Source organism: Empidonax traillii, unplaced genomic scaffold (genome assembly GCF_003031625.1).
Source record: "Empidonax traillii isolate 1590-97213 ecotype Southwest subspecies unplaced genomic scaffold, ASM303162v1 scaffold296:size1881848, whole genome shotgun sequence".
NCBI classification, from domain to species: domain Eukaryota; kingdom Metazoa; phylum Chordata; class Aves; order Passeriformes; family Tyrannidae; genus Empidonax; species Empidonax traillii.
The window spans coordinates 2346-21566 of record NW_020955489.1 but is presented as its reverse complement, the minus strand read 5'-3'; the positions used below and the strand labels follow the sequence as shown (position 1 = coordinate 21566).

General features: G+C 39.5%; 1 protein-coding gene across 2 annotated transcripts in view; it reads left to right on the top strand.

The window, feature by feature from the left end:
- Positions 1–18934, top strand: part of LPGAT1 (lysophosphatidylglycerol acyltransferase 1) — a 67743-nt gene extending 48809 nt beyond the window's left edge. For both annotated transcript variants that reach the window (XM_027890726.1, XM_027890725.1), the window contains exons 7-8: positions 8790–8896; positions 13159–18934. In XM_027890726.1, the coding sequence (XP_027746527.1) occupies positions 8790–8896; positions 13159–13310 (259 nt within the window). In that variant the 3' untranslated portion in view covers positions 13311–18934. The remainder of the gene's footprint in view (positions 1–8789; positions 8897–13158) is intronic.
- Positions 18935–19221: the final 287 nt, after the last annotated feature.

Sequence of the window (19221 nt, the reverse complement as noted above, 5' to 3'; positions counted from 1 at the left end):
CTGAAGGTGAACATACTTACACCCTAATTTATATAAGATATCATTTTATCCATTATGTTTTATTCAGGTCACCTTAGTACTCTCTCTGAGATCTCTAGGATAATTGCAAGTTAGATGTATTTAGAATTCTACTAAAGAGTATTTCCAAAAATACTTGCTTTAAAAACAAGAGAAAGTTATCTTAAGTTGAATTAACTTCCTGCTTCTAAATATATATTCAAACCTATTTCTGAGCACAAGCATAAATATGATGCAACCTTCCTTAGATTGAATTTGAATGTTAAAGTTCTTGTAGTACTGAAATTCTATGTAAGATATCAGAAATTTTTTGGTGCATGTAGGTTTGTTGTTTTCTTCCAGGTTTGGATGGAGCAAGCCTCTCTATTTGATTTTTTTTTTTTTTTTAAATAACCTCTAGTTGTTTCAGCTGACCTTGTAAAAACATTTGAAGCATGCCCTAAATGGAAACTAATGCAGTAGCATCCTCTGAAGGCCAAGTGTGGGGTGTGATACCTCCGAAATGAGAATAGGGTGTTTTGGTTTTAACTGGAGCTTTGGTTAACTTTCCAGTCCTGGTAATTCTTGAGGCAGATACCCTCTCAACTGCAAGGGCTTTAGTTGGATGCAGGGTAGGAATTGGTAAAGATGCATTTAACACAGTGCCTTGGCTGTGACAGTGGGGCAGTAGCAGCACGGGTGTGGGAAGGCTGCCCATGTGCCATACCCTGTCCTTCTGCACGTGGACATGTGGGGGCTGTAACCTGTTCTAAACAGGCCTTGCACCTGGAGCACCCTTTGGTAGGTGCTGATGGACCTGGCCTCCAGTACTCCTTTTAACCTCCTTACACGTGTACAGTGTCCCACGACACAACCTGTAACTGACTGTGAGGGTGGCAACCAGGACCATCTCCTTTTTGATCGTGTGAAGTTCTCCTCCCGATGCCTTCAGTAGGAGCATCCTGTTTCCCACATCCTGCCAGTAGTGGATGAGCTGTTCCTCAGTTATGCCCTCTGCAATTTTACAGAGCTTGCTCATATTCCGCCTTAGCTGTCCCCATCCCTCCTCCCAACCCAATGAATCTTCATCTGTTTGATGTCTTCTTACACAAAAGCCTCTCCCTCATTGTGGTGTTACTTTTGTCTGTGCCTTTTCTGGTTCTGCTGTGACTAGTTTGTAAGTTCACTGACATCCTGAGTTCCCCACACTGATTTCAGGATCACTTACCAGAGTAATAATAGCTAATGCATGTGTAACTGCTGGTGCCTTTTCCTTCCTCAGTGTTCATTGCCTTGCATTTATTGGTATTTAATTTCATCTGCAACGATGGTCATGTACCTTTCTCTTTGACTACTCAGAATAATTCTATACCAGAAAAGTCATACCACTCCTGTATCCTTTCTTCCAGATTTAGTGTAGCCTCTAGATATGCTAAAGACCTATCAATGTATCTGAAATTAGAGATGTAGTTTGAAAATAATATAGTGAATTTTCACCTTCAGTGTTTTTGACAATAACATTTATTTTTAGATATTTTTGTGTGGCTTTAAAAATATTTTTCAGTTTTACGTAAAGGTTATATTTGTCCATGGCAAGATTAACAGATAGCGACTGAACAGCATGTGTACATGAATTTGCTAATGTTGCATCATCTTCTTCTTTTGCTTATATGGAAATTTTCCTGTTGGATTCCCTCCAGGACATTACAACAACTGATTTTTTCTTTTGTTTCCCCAGATGACCTTACTCGTTAAGGGTTATTTTTTAGTAGAGTACTGCAGTCTGTTGGGCACCTTCAAATTTTGACAACTTCAAATCATGTATTGATGACTTGAACAGAGTTGTTGGTACCACTGTCAACCTGTGAAGACACAGTATGTGCCTGGGAAACTGGGAGTGGTGGATAGGGAAGAGTAGGGAGCAAGCGTTCCCTCATGGAGGGTTTCTGGTGTTAAAGAGAACCTTACAGCTCTGCTATCACTTTATTGAACCTTCTCCAAGACTGGAAAGACGGTTAATTGAAGTTTAGTGGGCTGACATCAATTCCTTAGAGCTTGGTTTTGAAAACAGTGGAAAACTATCTCTCAGGAGTTTTGCACGTGTGCTCACGTAGTGTCCTCACTTGGCCAGAAATACCGTGATGTCTTGAGCCTGTGTCTGTGTCACATCTCAGTCAGGAGCAGTTCTGGAAAAACACCAAACCACTTTGTGCTAGTTAAGCAGTGCATGCTACCAACAGCTGTACTTGGTGACCAGCTAGCTGATCCTTGCCATGTCAGCCTCCTTCCTCTCGTCCCTGCCACTTTTGTTTGGAAACACAGAACTACCTTTTAATGTGCTGGAAAGGGTCCTGGGAAGTTTCTGTACCGTGTTGCTCCCTGAGAACTGGTCAAGCCAAGAGTGGAAGATGATGCACCTCATCTGCATAGCTGTACAGCTTGACCAAGAAACCTAAACTACTTCTTTAAGGTCATCTTCCCTGTGGAGACCAAAACATTGGTGTAACAGAGCCATTAGAGAGTATCTGGGATTGTCAACTGGGAATGCCAGCTCTTGTTCTGGAGGTTGCTATTTCAAGGTGGTTCCTCAGTAGTTTTTAATTTTGGTTACAATTGGGTATTAACTAATCTTTGCCTTTAACAGTGTAGGCAAGGATTAAATCACTGACTGAGATCTGAAAAAGCCTGTGCTGTGCTGAGCCCTGAGATGTCCCTGGTAAAGTTGGTGCTAAAGTTGATGTTAAAGAGTTTCTTTAACTCTTTGAAACAAACTCCGTTAGCGAAGGAAAACCTGAAGTAAAGTGGACTTCATCTTTAGAAAGATGGAAAGTGTCAGAGGTGTGTTTCTGTTTTTCTGTTGCATTTGACATGGATGTCCCCTGAAATTTTCAAGAAATGTGTCTCGGGTATGTCTGGATTGTTGTTATTCTCCCCTTTTCCTGAATTTAGTGCAATAAAAATTTGCTCATAATTTAAAATTCATAATGTCTTGGGGAATTACATTTTAAAATAATTTTAAGGGTAATTTTTAAATAACTGGGAAGAGAGCACACTGGTTTCTCATCTGTCCTTTCTTTTAACTAAGTTGTAGGAAAAAAAAGTGCACCCCTTTGGAAAAAGTAAAGAACAGTTTTGTCCAGATGCCATCTCTACTTGGGATTTAAACATGCTTATTCCCTTTCAGAGTAGTCCAGAGCGAGGTATTGATGTATGACAGCAGTGGGGAAAAAAGGAACATTTTCTTGCCACTCAAACTGGAGCAGAGGAGACTGTGGAGCTGCTTTTGTTCTGGTGTCTCAGTCAGTCCCTTCTGCTGTGCCCCTTGATCACAACCTGTCTTTTTCTGCTTTAAAGACTTTCAAATCTAATGATTTCCTTTTCTCACAGCCTGTGCCTTTGCTGCAGGATTATTTCTTTTTCATCCTACTAGGGAGCAATAGAGGAGTGTAGAGAACACATCAAGGAGTTTTATGTTATCATTTCTGGATGGTTTTCTAACTGATGAAAATGGCAGAGAAGGATCAGTTTAATCCAGTAATATTTTTTTTGAAAGGCTCAGTTTTGATAATGAGTTGAACCTTGGTTTTTAAACTTCAATTTTCAGTACAAATGACACGTGTTTTTCAGAAGTTCATAATTAGGCTAAGCTGTGGCCTGATTTTCCTCAAGATGTCAGAAACTTCCCTAGAAAAAAGAACATTTGCCAAGTTTGAATCTTCAAAACACAAAGGTGTAAGAACTTTACGCATCTAACTATTGAATGACTTTTTGGCCCTGACTGACTTGTCTAAAAACTTATTGGAAAGTGCTGCAAAACTGGGTTTGCTCTCTGAAACAACTCAAGGAAAATACCTGATGGAACTTCTTCCAGGTCAGATGTTACTGGGATTTTTGTGGGAGATTTCAATCCATCTGTTAAAGCAGCAAGCACCCAAAAAAAAGGGCTGGAATGTGCAAAGCATCTCTTAACTAGAGGCATTACTATGAGACCTGCCTTGCAATGAGTCTGTTGGAAAGGTTTGTTTCCTCTTCTCAGATGGTTTAGTTTTATGCTTGGGTCATTTTGTGATGTGTTTGACCCTACATTCAGACTCCCTGTGCTTCCACTCAGCAGAAATAAGCTGAGTGATTTGGTGTCCATGTAGCAAGACCTTGCACTGGCTACTATTCTCAGCTCCACCATTTCCCCACCGTGACTTGAATTTGGGGATTATTTCTTTTCTTCTTATACCAAGCACTCCTTTAGTCTAATTGACTCGGTGTTTCTCAGCTGGTCTCCAAGTTTCTCCAATAGTAAGATTTCCCACGTGCCGCAGTTCTGTTGCCAAAACCCGAGAGTTAAAAATTGGAAAAAAACTGTGTATAAAGCTTATTTGGCACAAAGAGTCCCTTCAGGAGTGGAGTGAGGTTGGGGTTTTTTTGCATTATCTTCCTGCTGAGTGATGCCCTTGGATGACCACATCCCACTTCGGCACTGTGTGACGGGGATTGTGGTGTGGCAGCCCCCACGTCAGAGCCAGCCCAAGTCGCCTCTGACGCAGAGGGTGCTGTGTCTGTGCCGTGTGGAGGTGCCTCGCTATTCCCGAGCTAACTCGGCCGTCTTTGTGCCGTGACGTGGATGAGTGCTCTGTCACCTTTGTTCCTCGTACCGCTTTTTGTACTGTACCGCTCTTGAATTTATACAACTTTCAACTACTGAGGAGGTTCTTTTTTTGTGTCCACGCTGATACAGATTTATTGAAATAAACGAGGCTCCGAGCTATAAATAAGATGAAATACGTCGTGGTTGTTGAATGAGTTTCGCAGAAGTGTCTGTGAAGGGCGTCCCGTTTGGCAGTATATTTTAATACACTTTTTTACGCAAGTAACTTATTTTTGGTCATGCCTGAGGTCTACTGACAACCTTCACTGTCCTAAATTTATTTGGAGTCATTGAAACAGCAAGTAATAATATGATTTATAAAGAGTAGCAGGTAATACAGAACCTGAATTCAGGGTAGGGCAGATTATAAAAGGCACGTAGTAGTACTTGGTGGTATCTATGAACTTCAGAATTTAAATACAGAATCAGAGGTTGTTTCTCCAATAAGGTCCACTTAAAAGAGATTAAATGTTCCTGAAAATGCTGTATTTCTGAAAATTATTTGGTATCTTCTGAGAAATGGCTTATCAGTAGCTAATTCTCCACAATTTCATATGTATGCCAACACATTTTCGGCAGTTACATCTCCTAGTTTTTAAAATCCTTTCTTCTTTCCTAGACTGTCATTAGTTCTCACATGCTCTGGTTTGGGACATAGATACAATTTGTGTGGTGATTTAAGGAAGTCACCCTCCCTCAGTCACCTACCCGGAGTGTCCTGCAGTTGTTGTCACCTCCCAGCTGCTCGTAGGGAACGTCCAGCTAGAAGATGGAGCTTCATTACTGAAACAGCTTTGCAGATTCTCATCAGAGTACCTCTTTACTTCTGACACCACTTTTAACTTCTCAGGGTGCAGCCTGTGGTATCACTGCTTTTAACCTCTTCCCCACTCCCCCCAATGATAGCAAAGCAGCTGTTCCTGTGATGAGAAACAGAAGAAGGTATTTCCATTCCACTTGAATTTTCTCATCAATTTATCTTATCCAGTGCTATTAAATTCCTTGTTTGCCACACCGAGAGCCAAGATGCTCTTATTTTCATGCCATGTGAGGTTAGTTTGGTCCAAAAGCTAGAAATATTCAAGAGCCCAAGAGACTCTCTCTAGGAGCTTCAGACACTACACGTTGACCTTGTTTCTTGCCTGGGCAGTTCTATGTGATGATGACATTTTATTTTCCTGAGGAGATCAGCAATCTGTTTGCTTTTAATGACATTCCTGATGCTGCATATTCAGAAGTTGGATAGAGCCAAGGTGGTGCTCGTGCACTGACCACGTTGACACCTGTTTACACATCTCATTGAAAAGAGGAAACTGTTTCCTGCATCTTTTAACACTAGACCTGGCAGATGTCACATCCAATGGCCAGGGATGACTCTGCTCCAGTCAGAGCAATGGCTCTCTACCATTGTTTTGGATCATCTGTCTAGAGTTTTGTAACAAAAGACTTGCTCAGTTACCTTTCCTGAACCCAGTCTCCTTAAAGAGAGTGTTCCTTTAAAGCACAGATGCCAGCTGAGCCATCTGATGGGCAGAGAATGATGAAATCAGCAGTATATCTAGTATAAATACAGGGGGGGGAGGGGGGTTAGCTTTGCCTTATCTAGCACAGAAAGGGCTTGTTTCCAGAGTTTGAGGATTTTTTTTTTTTAATATTTAATCTCTAATTTAGCTCAGTCATTAGTTAGAGTGTTCTGCCGGTAAAAATAACTCTGGATAATCTAAAAATACATTTGAAAATGCTTTTAAATACACTAGCACTTACCGTTGCTAACTTGTGGCAGCCAGTTTAGCTTTATTAGAAAACCGTTTGTTTTCCACTCTATTAATATGCATTCAAACTGGGTGTAACAGTGATTGCTTCTTAAACTTTTTAGCAGCAGAGTTTATATCCAGAAATTCAAGTATTATGGCACTGTTATTGATTCCCACAAGAACCTGGATGGATTCAAGCAGGAAGGTGGTGTGCTGTGTTCCATTAATCTCTCACAGTACTAGTGTCACCTGTGCTACTTTGCCACCCCATTGAAGTGGCAGCTCAAAAATTGTTTCTAGTGGGCATCTTGCAAGGTCATATGATAATGTTTTCAGACTAGAAGGTACATTCTTGGCAAAATATCAGGCTTAACTAGGTGATTGAGCTGTGAAGTTGTTACCCGTTAGGTAAGGGAGAAGTGAAAGCAGAGGTGAAGAGTATCTGAAGTTTACCATGGAGACTGCATATGAAGCCAGGTAACCCTAGACTTTTGTCCTGAGCCCACACACGCATTCTGTTAGTCCTGAACCATCTTAAAACTTGCGTAAGCAAGCATCTGTCCTTCAAAAATATACTGTGAAACACAATATTCAGTTGCTGAGCCTTTTTATCTCTTCACAGCAGATAGGCAGAAGAGAGTAAAAATAGTGCTTGGCAGCTCGGTTGTGTTTGGGGACACAGAATAAGTCTTTCAGGGTATTATACCCTCAACAGAAATGGTCCTTTCTCTATTGGTGTTTTTGACTTGCCTCTACATGGTTTAATTTTAACCTGCTGTAGAACATCTGGGCTTCAAGATAAAATGGTTCTCTCTTGCCTGTCTTTGTTCTTAGTACGCACACTCCGTTTACTGAACTGGCATTTCATAACATTTGACTTTCGCCAAAGACTTTTCTTCAAATTCTGTTTTATCTGAGATAGCAGTTGCTAATTTCTGTTTTCTGAGACTGGCTTTACTGGAGCACAGAGAAGTCTACGGTGTGAGGAAGATGTAGGTATGATTGCTACAAAGGCTACAGGAATTGCTGAGTTCATGCAGATACCATAGGTGATAAATAAAGTTGTTCATCTCCTTATGTTGGAGCTACCTCTGTGTACCGAAGCACCATTATTTTTAATTCCCTCATTAGAGCAATACTTTGCTGCCAATCTCCCCCACTTACAGCCTATTTTTCCATGCATCATGCAGAAGGCAGGAGGGACAAATGACTTGGCAAAAGGGCAAGCAAAGATGTTGAAAACTGTAACAGGAGCAAAAGCATTCTTCAGAAGCATCTTATTTTGGTAGTATAACGTGCCCATATCTGTTCAGAGACTGCCTACATGATTGTGGTGTTACTTCAAATTCTTTGCAGGATAGTCACTTAAGACTGTGTTGAACGTGAAATGAAAATCCACTAAGGAAAATAGAAGCATGGTGTAGATGACAGGCTAAGTGGGAGCTCACCTGGGAAGAGAAACCTACAGTAAAGGCCTTGCATTTCGAAGTATGAACTTTTCAGGCCAGCCTGATAAACAGATCTCTTCTGCAATGGCCTCCCATTGAAGCACAGTGGATAGATAAGTTCTTGTATATGTCAAAAGGCACTTGGGGTCTGCTGAGGGGATTTCCCAGTTACTGTAAGACTTGAAAAAAAATCCAGTGAGGTATGATGGGTTATTTGGGGGTTTCAGTATGTATGTACCTCAGTGGATTCTACCCTGGAGATGTGTTTTTCTAAGCAGATAAAGTATTCTGCGTAGAAGTACAAAAACATCGGTAATTCTTCCATTGGTGTTTTCAAAGTAGAGCAGCGATATTTGAGTACACTTACTCATGTGGTCAATTTTCAGTGGAAAACCTGCCTTAAAAATTACAAACAGAGCTACTGGCATCCTTTGAAAAGCACAGAAGACATGTTATCTGGGGTTATATGGAAGAGCTATTGGTACTTAGTGATGTCATTATGTGGCTTTTGCCTGTTGAAATGTTTCTTCAAAACTGCAGATGAATTTTCTCAGTCTTTTATTTCATTCAGTGTATGAACTTCATCGCTCCTTGGTCTGTAATTTTTTTTTTATGGATAGTAATATATATAGTATGGAGTGGTATTCTGTTAAAAAACCCCAGCAGCTTACTAGCTTTTATCAAATGCTGTAGTACATTATTTGATAGAGACTAATGCCTTTGTCTTCTATGTGCTTTTGGATGGTAACCTGGAGTATTCCATTTTTATATCCTTAATACCTATGTGATCTGTGAATTGGAGAAAGCATGAACCGTGCAGTTAGATTTTTAAAAAAGTCTTGTTCTCTGTGTTTTGTGGGGGACTGGAGCAAAAGGAGAACAAAAAGTTTTATTCTTCACACACAGAATACATTTTCCAACTTTAATTTACATTTGTTTCTTTGGTAGGATTTTTCCAGTTAAAGATGTACCTGCAGAGCCTGAAGCTCTCACAGACTGGTTGTATCAACGATTCATTGAAAAGGAGGACCTCTTGACACATTTCTATGAAACAGGTAGGATGATATCTGGCAAACAGAATCGTGCTTTGCTAATGACTTTCGTTACAAGGATCTCAAAATGGTGTAAGAATGTGTAAGCATTCTTCACATGAATATAGGAGATTTAATTTTTACTACTTTTTATGTGGCAAAGAAGTATGTTTAAAAAATTATCTAGGGAAGGTGAATTACCTGAGTAACATTAGAATTAGGGTAGTGTTTTGAAACTGTCACAATCAAAGCAGATCTAAGGAAATACTTTTTTTCTGCAATAACATACAGCTCAATGTGAACCTTGCTGCCATGAGATTTCATGGAGTGGAATAATTTAACAAAGAGCTTGTGAGCATTTAAATGTATAGTAAAAGTATTCAGAGCTTATGTTAAGTTTGGAGGAGATATAAAACCTTCAGGATTCAAAATGAGCAAGTTTTTGACTAAGAAGGATTAAATAAGACCCTTGTGTGAGGCAGGTTATTTCATCTGCTTAGTGTGGCTATTTATTGTGTTCCTCTGACACTTGTGCTGTTAGAGAAAACTGATCAAAGTTGTCTGCAGATCTATTCCAAACCCATAGTCCTCTTCTGTTTCATGTTAAAGTCAACCAAAAAATGCTCTAATTGGAAGGGTCTGTGAAAATGACATCACAGAGAGTCTGGAGCCTTTCTCTGCAACCCTGTGCTGTCGGTACTGGCTTCCTTGTGTGAGGATCACTTCTGTCATCATGAACTTTCAATGTTAATGGATCAGAGGAATTTGAATAAACTTGGGGGATTGATAACATTACTGAAGGGATACTGGTTTAAAATATCAGGTAAATATTTCGAAACTGTAGCTGGAGAAGTTTCCTCAAGGCTCTTTTTTTTCCATCCAGTTGATACTGAAGTATGTCATCTGCCCTGCAGTGGGGAGGATTTGAGAGGATGTGGTCAGGCTAAAAAACAAAGGAATTCATCACGTTAAAAAAGAAAAACGAAGTACAGAGAGGAAAAAATTGTTTTGTTTTCGATATACAGGCAAGGAAGTTTATAAAATGTAGACTGTCTCTAAGGGGAAATATTCTCTTCATTAGCAAATCACAGTTGCTGATGGAGGAAAGTGTTCAGTCTCTGAAATCAGCTGAGTTTAGTATTCCAGGGTGACTGTGTTATACAAAGATGCTGCTTCTATCAGATGATTTATTGCCAAGGCTGCTTTAATTCAGTTTTGAGTGCTTAATTTGTCAATCAAAGTGCTTAAAAAGATGAACAGAATTATTCAACAACCCAGAGTTTTATTTCGTTTTATGAAATTCTGCTGTCACTCAGCCATCATTGATGACAAAAGTCAGACCCTGCTGTATAAATCGCATCCAGATGTATATATCGGACTTTATTAGACAAATAACTTTGTGAGTGTCTTTAAAAATACAAGTCTAGTCAATAGATTGTAAAGAATTATTGTTATTAAGACATTATTTTATAAATACCACTGAAATAAGTCATATCCAGAAAATCCAACTAGTCCAGAGTTTCAGAGAGTATAATGAATATAATCAGATTTATTCATGGAAATATACTTCCAAAATGGGATAATTGCTTATAATTTGCCAGTGTAATCAGTATGAATTAACAAGACATGTTTTAAATGTAAATTCTATTACATAGGACCTTATTATGCATAAATTAGCATAATTTAAAGTTACTGCCATTTATGCCAGTTGAGAACTTCCTTGCATTGATTTTGTTGGCCTACTGGAAAAGTGCTGTTACAGTTTTTGGAAAAAATATGGCATATTTTTATTTGGGAAGAGAAAGAAACAAAGCCTAAAGCACCTTTTTCCTTTTTGCTATATACTTAAGTGTTAAGAACTTTAATTGTTTGGGGAAAACCTGTAATGTTAGACCTCTTGATATTAAACCAAAAAAAAAAAGTATATGCCTAAAATTTGAAATGAAACAGTCTCATAATTTCTTACAGGTACATTTCACACATTTCATTTATAAAATTAAAACCATTTAGGGCTAATAGCTTTAGGTGTAAGTAACAGAAGGACTCATATTTTAGCAGCTGGTAGAAAATTTGTATTGGCAAGTTCTTGATTTCTTTGAAGCTTTCAGCAGGATAACCTTGAACATCACAGTAACACAAGTGAGATTACATTTATCAGAACAAAAACACTTAGGGACTAATTAAAAAAAAGCAGCCATAAACTAGGAGTAATTGTATGCTGAAGTCATTGTGCTTCTCATTCACTGTGAATCATAGAATGGTTTGGCTTGGTAGGGGACCATAAGGATCATCTACTTCCAATCCCCCTGCCATGGGCAGGGACACCTTCCGCTAGACCAGGTTATTCAGAGCTCCATCCAACCTGGCCTTGAACACTTCCAGGGATGGGGCATCCACAGCTTTTCTGGGCATTTTGTTCCAGTGCCTCACCACCCTCACAGTCCTTCCTAACACCTAATCTAAACATGCTCTCTTTCAATTTGAACCCGTCCCCCCTTGTTCTGTCACTGGATGCTCTTGTAAATACTCTTGCCCTGTCTTTCCTCTAAGTGCTCATAAGCCAACTGGTGTGAGATAACTGAAAAAGTAAGCAGCAACATCCTACAGGGCAGCGGGAAACACTCCTCATTGTACCAAATCTGAAACATTGTGCATATAGGTCCATCATCCCTGTTGGAAAAATATGAGTTGAACTGGGAAGAGTGACAGATAATAAAAGCAAAGATGATTAAGGGGAAGGAGTTGTCATTTCTGTGAAGGACGACTGAAAGTACTTGGTTTGTCTCAGCTGGGAAAGTGAAGGATCAAAGATACAAGGTAGCTTGGGAGAGGGGAAAGAGAAAATTGCCATCTATATGTACCAAAGAAAAAGGAAAGCTGTTTGAACCAGAAGTCATTGTTGGTACAGAAAAACCAACAGGCCATGGAAGTAAAAATGCAGCATAGAGTGGACAAACAGAACCTTGCTGTGGGAACAAATGATGTGGCACATCTGCCCATGTGTGAATATATGTATCACTGAAAGGAATTTCTTTAGGCTTTTTCTTAGTTAGGTGTTGGTGGTGGTTTTTTTTTTTTTTTTGGGGGGGGGGGTGTATTTATTTATTTTTTTTATTTAAGAGCATTCGTGGAGGAAGAAAAGCTTTATCTTAAATGCTTGATTGCAGTTCCTCCAGTGATTGCAAATGTGAAGCATAGAGATAAGTTGCTGATGATATCTAATTGCCCAAATTGTGTGGTTCCTGAGATTAAAAATTGACACTGCTGCATCTTGACTCTTTGAATCATTAATTTCATGTTCTTCTGTGAGAAGCAGAGACTCCATAATGCTGCAGCAAATACATCATCTTCTCTGGTGTATTTAAGAGTTTTTATATGCAGTGCTCAGGATGAACAGCAACAAAAGTGGTTTGTATCATCAAGGCATTGTGCATCTCAGTAAAATGTAAAACAAATTATTTAATATGCTGATGTAAATATATGCAAATAGTTTACTTATGATCATAAAGCTCTGATGTATTCAGACACATTTAATTTAGTGTTGCAAATGAGAAGAAGCGAAAATATGGAAAAATTAAATTTTATTATTGTCAGCTGTATCTCTTGCCAGTCTTTCCCATCTAAGCAAGCATTTCAGTAAAGTATTTCTGCAAAACTCCATGGCAAATTACAATGTTTCCTTAGTCTGTATGACTGACTGGCCAGTGAATGCTCAAACAACACCTGGAAACTGGTGTTAAAAAAAGTGTATGTATGTGTGTGTATTTATGTTTTCAAGAGGAACCTCAAGAATGTCTGTGTGTTTCTTCTTCACAGTATACAAACCCATCACCAGGCAGCTGTAAAGTTTAATATGGAATCCATTCAATTTGATCGTACCAATATCAATAAAACTTCAAAAATAACACAGAAAACTTAGTTGACAGTCGGGTCTCCCTGCAAACGTTGAGTACAATGAGGACTGCTGCTTCTAAGGAGTGCTTTGAAGTTTATGCTTAAAGTTTTTAGGGAAATGAAAATTTTTCTTATTAAGGGTTTGGGTTTGGTTTTCTTTTTGGTTTTTTTTTTTTTTTTTGTTGTTGTTGTTTTTTGGTTTTTTTTTAATTTTTTGAAGATAACTGGTAACACTGGAGAATCTTTTACAAGTTTGAACAGCACAGCACATTAGAAACTAAATAATCGTTTGTGGGCACTGTTGCTGGGACAAGCAGTGGTGGTAAAGAGTTGTGCACTAAGGCTGTCGTTCCTGTACAGAAGCATTAAATGTGTTTTCTTTTCTCTTGTAGGAGCTTTTCCCCCACCGAAGGGTCAAACAAAAGCTATTTCTCGGGAGATGACCCTCAGTAACCTGTGGCTAGTTGGCATACAATCACTTGCATTTTTGTCAGGCGGTATGTGGTACTGCATCTTTCAGTATTTGTATCATTGCCTATTTTAAAAGTGGAATGGGACCTGAGGACACAATGGGAATCCAGGCTCTTGCAAATGAGTATCATGTTGTATGTGCAAATGTGAATATTCAAGAGTAAAGGAAAATACTGGACGGACTTTTACCTCTCTTTGGGGGAATTTTAAACTCCACTAAAAGTGAAGATCAGTAACATAGTGACCTGATGTATTATTTTAAGAATTGTCTGTATTTTTAAAAATGTATACTCTCACCCACACTTAAGCAAATTCAGCATTTGGACAAAAGGTGCAATCGTACAACCACCGTAGAAGAATGTCTGTGACAAGAAAGCTTTGTCACCACAAGCACTTCTTGGCATGTAGTTAGAGCTCAGAAAATTCAGCAACTTGTCTCTTCAGTAGTGTGTACAACATTGGTGTGGTAGAGATTCCTCATTTGCACAACTTGTGCTTTATTGCAGCTCATTGTGCTGGAGTCAAAGATACTCGACAGAGCTGGTGGCGGTATCTTTTTGGCTACACAGTCAGCAGTTGTTGTACTAGACACATTGATCTAAACCCAGGACCCAAATAAGATCCAGTGTCAGGTCTGTTTTGTGAGGAATTGGTCCTCAGAAATGCATTGCAGCATCGTAGTGTGATTAAAAGCTGTCTGCATATGATGAATCAGCCCATCCCTGCTGTGGTCTTACCATCAGCTCTACCAGTTCCGTGTGCTACCAGTATCTCGTGCTGTGAGGAAACCTGGAAAATATAAAGTCACTTGGTTAATTTCCCTCTCTGTTCAGAATGCTTCTCAGTGATCACCATCAGTTTTGAAAATGCACTTTTAAAGGTAAAAATACAGTGAAGGAAAGACATTAAACTTGGGGAATAGAAGAAAGCTTTATTGTCACACATTGGAAGCCAGAGCAATTCTAGCTGTTGCTGAAGGTCTGCTGGTGCTGCTGGGGATTTTTAACCACCTTTGTATTTTGTATACTGCAGTCCAACCAAGGTGACCTTTGAGTGGTTTATAGAGGCCTTTTTCTCCCTGCTAGTTGCAACAGCGCTAAATATACTTGTGGGAGAGTTTTTAAATAATTCAATGCCAACCATCTTAATGTTTTGCTAAGGAGTAATAGAAGAAAAACTAGTTTCTTAAAAAGAAAAAATTAGGTATAATTGCTATCATAAATCTATAGGAAGATAATACTGAAAAAAAAAGTGTGGTAATTATTCTGAATAACTACATGGAGGGCAGTATCAATTAGCTCACCACTGTGCTAAAATCTTACTGAAAGAAGATGAGTTGAACTGAAGGGCAAATAGGAACAGAAGACACTTTCAGATGTGTAGCACAGGATACTTTTGAAAGGATGTCTGTGATGTACAGCCTTGCTTCTGGCAGGTCTGCTTGGCATTGTGTTTATGTGATTATACAGAGATTTGAGAGAACTGTTCCTAAAATAAAACTAATCTGTCTAAATACAAGCAGGGTAGCCAGAACTTCAGATGTTGGCATACTGCCTTTTACAGAGTAATTTTGTTGAGAACAAAGTAAGCCCTCAGTAGTTTTGGCTCTGAGCATGCAATATTGATTCCCTTTCTCACTCCCTCTGCTGCTACATGAATCACAGTAGGTGGTGTGCAGAATACAAAACCTAGCTACTGTTCCCTTTCTGTGGGGGAGCAAAGAGCATACCAAAACACGAGGCAATGCCAGTTTCCCTGGCTTTATGGAAAAATACCTTGTCAAATATGCCATTCCTGTCCTCACAAATGCAGCAGCGTAGCTGCACTAGTGCAGCCTGGAGGTGAAAGATAGTGGTTGCCAACAGCATCTTTGTTTTAGGCAAGATACCGTTTCTAAATACCATCTCTTTACACCAGAATTCTGGTGTAGCGTAAAACCCATATAAAAGAGGTAGGTATGCCCTGACAGGGAGGCAGTCTGGGGAGTATTTGTTTTTTTCATGTTTTTAGCTCTTGCTGAAGTCCATCTGATGGAATGAATGTATTCATTCCTCTGCTATTGTAGAGGAGGGTGTTGGGGCAGCCCAGCACCATTACCCTGTAAGTGGTTATTTCAGCTGCACGTGGGACTGACTCTTAACACTGCAAAACACAGGTGGCAAGCTACTTATTACTGTCCTCCACCAGGTAGTTTGATCAGAACCACAGATGGCCATAGTACAGCTCGTTTTATTTTGAGCTAGGACAGGCTGGAGTGATATAAAAAGGGAAGTTTATATAAGCAGATTGCACAGCAGTTACTCACATCAGGAGATTGTTCTTAACAAACGCTGTGAACTCCTTGTAAGAGCATCTTGTTTTTTCGAAAGCAGTATTTTTTTTTTTTCCCAGTGGGTTGCCGGTCAATAGCGAGTGTTCACGTGCTGCCTAAAGAAGTTAGTAGTGCGCAATAACGTTTCAGATAAGCATTTGATTTATCTGGTCCTGTTCATTTTCAGTTTGTTCCTCTGCAGTTCTTACTTTGTTTTCAAGCACTGATTGTTGTTTCAGTAGGGTGAGTAAATAGCATTAGGTCCTAGGCTTCTTTCCTGCCTGCACTGGAAAATGTGAAGAGCGCCTGACTTGTGTCTCCGTACGGCCGAGTTGCTGTAGATGACAGTGGAACGAAACCATTGTTAGGCAACTCCAAAAGTACCCTCCCAGCGTGATCTTGGATGCTGCTTCATGAAAGAGAATAAATGGGATAGAAGTTTTGCTGTGAAGGGAAAAACACAAAGTGGATACAATATCTAGGAAATTCTGTGCTATAAATACCATGCTGGTCCAGACTGTGTGGAGCTTAGCAGGCTGCTTTGTGAAACATGAATTCCTGTCGGTTGCAGTTCGGTTCTACCTTCTGGCAGTTGGCTGGTGTTATGGATGTAGTGGGCATTTCGCTGCACCATCCATGGGCTTCCTCCTCTGGAGAGTTCAAAATGCTTTTGATGGAAATTATATTAATGAACCACACAGTTGATCACAAATGAATATAACTTTGAATTTATATTGAGGGGAAAAATAACGGAAAAACGTATAAAATGGTCAAGAATGAAAAATTCACAGGAAAAAAATGCTAACTGAAAGCTGTTGCATTACAGAAGTGAGAACAGAGCAATTTGAGTGAATTGCAAATAAAGGTGATTCTCTGCCAGGGTTGCACACGAAACATCTCTACGTTTCTACATTTAATTGTTCATAAACACGTTGTTACAATTGAAATTATGTAAGTCCTCGTGGTTTAGCTTCGCTGCTCTTTGAATTCTAATTATGTGCAAAGCATCTGCCCATCCACATAGAGCAGTGTTTCTTCAGTGCCCTGGGGTGAGTGTGCCTTCATTGTGGGCGTACTTGGACTCCACGTGTGGTTCTGTCTAGTTTTGCAGCCATGGTGTCTCTTGCAGGAGGGATTTTTATTTTAAGTTGCTCTCACCAAATGTTGAAAAGTGAGATTTCAGTTCTGCTCGCTTCACTGGAAAATTAAAAGCTTCCCTCTCCCTCCTCTACCCCCAGCATCAAAAATAAGATGCATCTTATTGCAACAAAAATACAGCCATCACTGTGGCACTGTTCATTATTCACTTAGTTTGCAAATGATGTAACTTTTTTTTGTCTGACACTGCCATAAAGTGCTGTTAACTTTTTTCACCTGTTTGTACGAGACAATAACAGATACCGACCACTGTGTGTGACAGGATTCAACTGCTCCGCTTTGCCTTGACACAATTTTGGGACCAAAGGTACTTAAAACTGGGATTTCCAAATCATGAGCCCAGGGTTGGGTGCGTTCTCTTGACAGTCAGATGGAGACTTTGTGGTGATCTGAAACAATCACATTAAATAATTATACATCTGGGGTTCTGTATTGTTTGGAAATAATGGAGCCATATGAAATAAAGGGTTATTTTGCAAAATTGCATATTTGATAGTTTTTACACTTCTTTAAAAAAACCAAAAACCAAAACCACAACAATTGGAACAGCAAATGGAAACTGTACTCTGGTTTAAAATGTCTGCACACATTATGAATGCTTCTGAGCAGCTCTACTTCTTCTGTAAAAACTATAGACTACCTGGCTGTGATACAAAATAAGTCGTTGAAAGGATTCTATGCATTTTCAAGTCAGACCTTTTATTTTATCATGGGATAATGAAGTAATTATTCACTGAACAACTGTCCTATTAAAGCGAGTTAGTTCCTTAAAATAACTCTGCCATGATGTTTGTATTGTATGACCAACAGCCTTTTTTTGTACCGGTTATTTTCACCTCCAATTTTCTCCTTCCCTCCTGTGTTACCTGCAGTTTTGTTTCATGTGATAAAATGGATGTGGAAGCCTGGAGTGACTGTCAGTGGTTCTGCAGAGGGCTGGTTGTGTTTGGAGTTATTTTGCTGAATTTATTTCATTGGATTTTTAATGAGATCTTTTCAGCAGCCAAGATGTCTTTCAGAAATGTAGACAGATGCCAGAAGCAGCATTTCTATGTGAAGACTATTAGATTTCTTTTCCCTCTCTTTTGTGTGTGTGGTTGATTTTTTTTTTCCCCAAGATTATTTCATATGCTTCTAATCCTTAATAGATGAGATTATTTTCTTTGATGGTTATATTTATTATGCTTATAGCTAATAGATACACACCCTTTATTGTGCTTACCATAAACACAACAAATAGTAAAAGAACACTTTGGGTCACTACACAGCTGCAGTGTTAATTTATGATAGATAACATTGTTTATTAGAGCGTTCATGAGGAAGGACACAGAGACAAATGTTTCTGTGCCAGAAGCGGTAAGGGCAGGAGTGTGGAGCAGTAGGGAAGAGAGGGGAAAGCAGCTTCTGCAGCCCTCACTCACTCCAGCTCCCTCTGGAAGCTGTGCCGGTGCTCAGGCTGCAGAATTTCTCTGCAAGTCACTGTGTAGCAATGAATCCTTGGGTTTCTGAGTTGAGGGTGTGCCAAGAGCAGAACCTGAGCCCCCGCTGACCCTGGATATGCCACCATTCTAAAATGATGTGACTCCAACCTTGTTGTGTGAGCAAGTCCGTAATTATTTTGAGATAAGTGTATTTTTAAAGAGTGGTCTGTTTTTAAACAACTCTCTAGCTGGGCAAAGCAATATCAAGTGGAACAGCACCATTCATTCTGTGGCCCTGGCATCTCTCCCTAACAATAGCTCTTAGCTCCATGTCACCTTTTGTGTTAACTGCTGGTGTGCAATACTGCAACGTGTAACAGAGGAAAAAGGAACTCCTTGGAGCATCATGAGACATCTTGCACAATTTCCAAAACAGCACCATGGTTGTAGTGACGTCTACCTCTTTGTTTCCCTTCTGGGTTTTGTCTTGTTTTTCTGTGTGGTGTTTTTCTGTGAGGGGTGGGGGAAATCGGGGAGCGGGAGGGAAAATATTCTTGAAATCTGAATATTAAGACACTGGTGGAGGATCCAGTGCTTACCAGCCGTGTTGTCATATTGAAAAAGCCATTGTTTTTAATTCCTGCCTAGTATGAAATGTTTGTTTTAAAAAATCCTTCCTGCTGGAAAGAAAAATGTATTTTTAAAAATTAAAAACATCCCTCTTTTTGGCTATGAGAATGTCAGCTGTATGAGTTGTGACCATATCATGACATGCTGATCAGATAAATAAATTTTTATCTCTCAGGACTCTATTGTATTTTTACTGTTCTGGTAACTGTCACAGCTTTTCTGAAAGGATGCTCTTCGTTTATAAATATAACTAATTTCAGCTGAGACAACAAATAAAAAAGGTCATGTGCTTACTCTGGTTTACAAAGAACCATCTCTTCTTGGTTGAACAAAAGACATTCATCCTGTGAACGATACTGAATTCACCTTGGGAAAGAGACTTGCTTGCCACAGGTAAGCTTAGGGCACGGGGGAAGTGCTGCAGTTGAGTTCCATTTCCAGGTGTTTCTGCCCCTTTTTCCCCT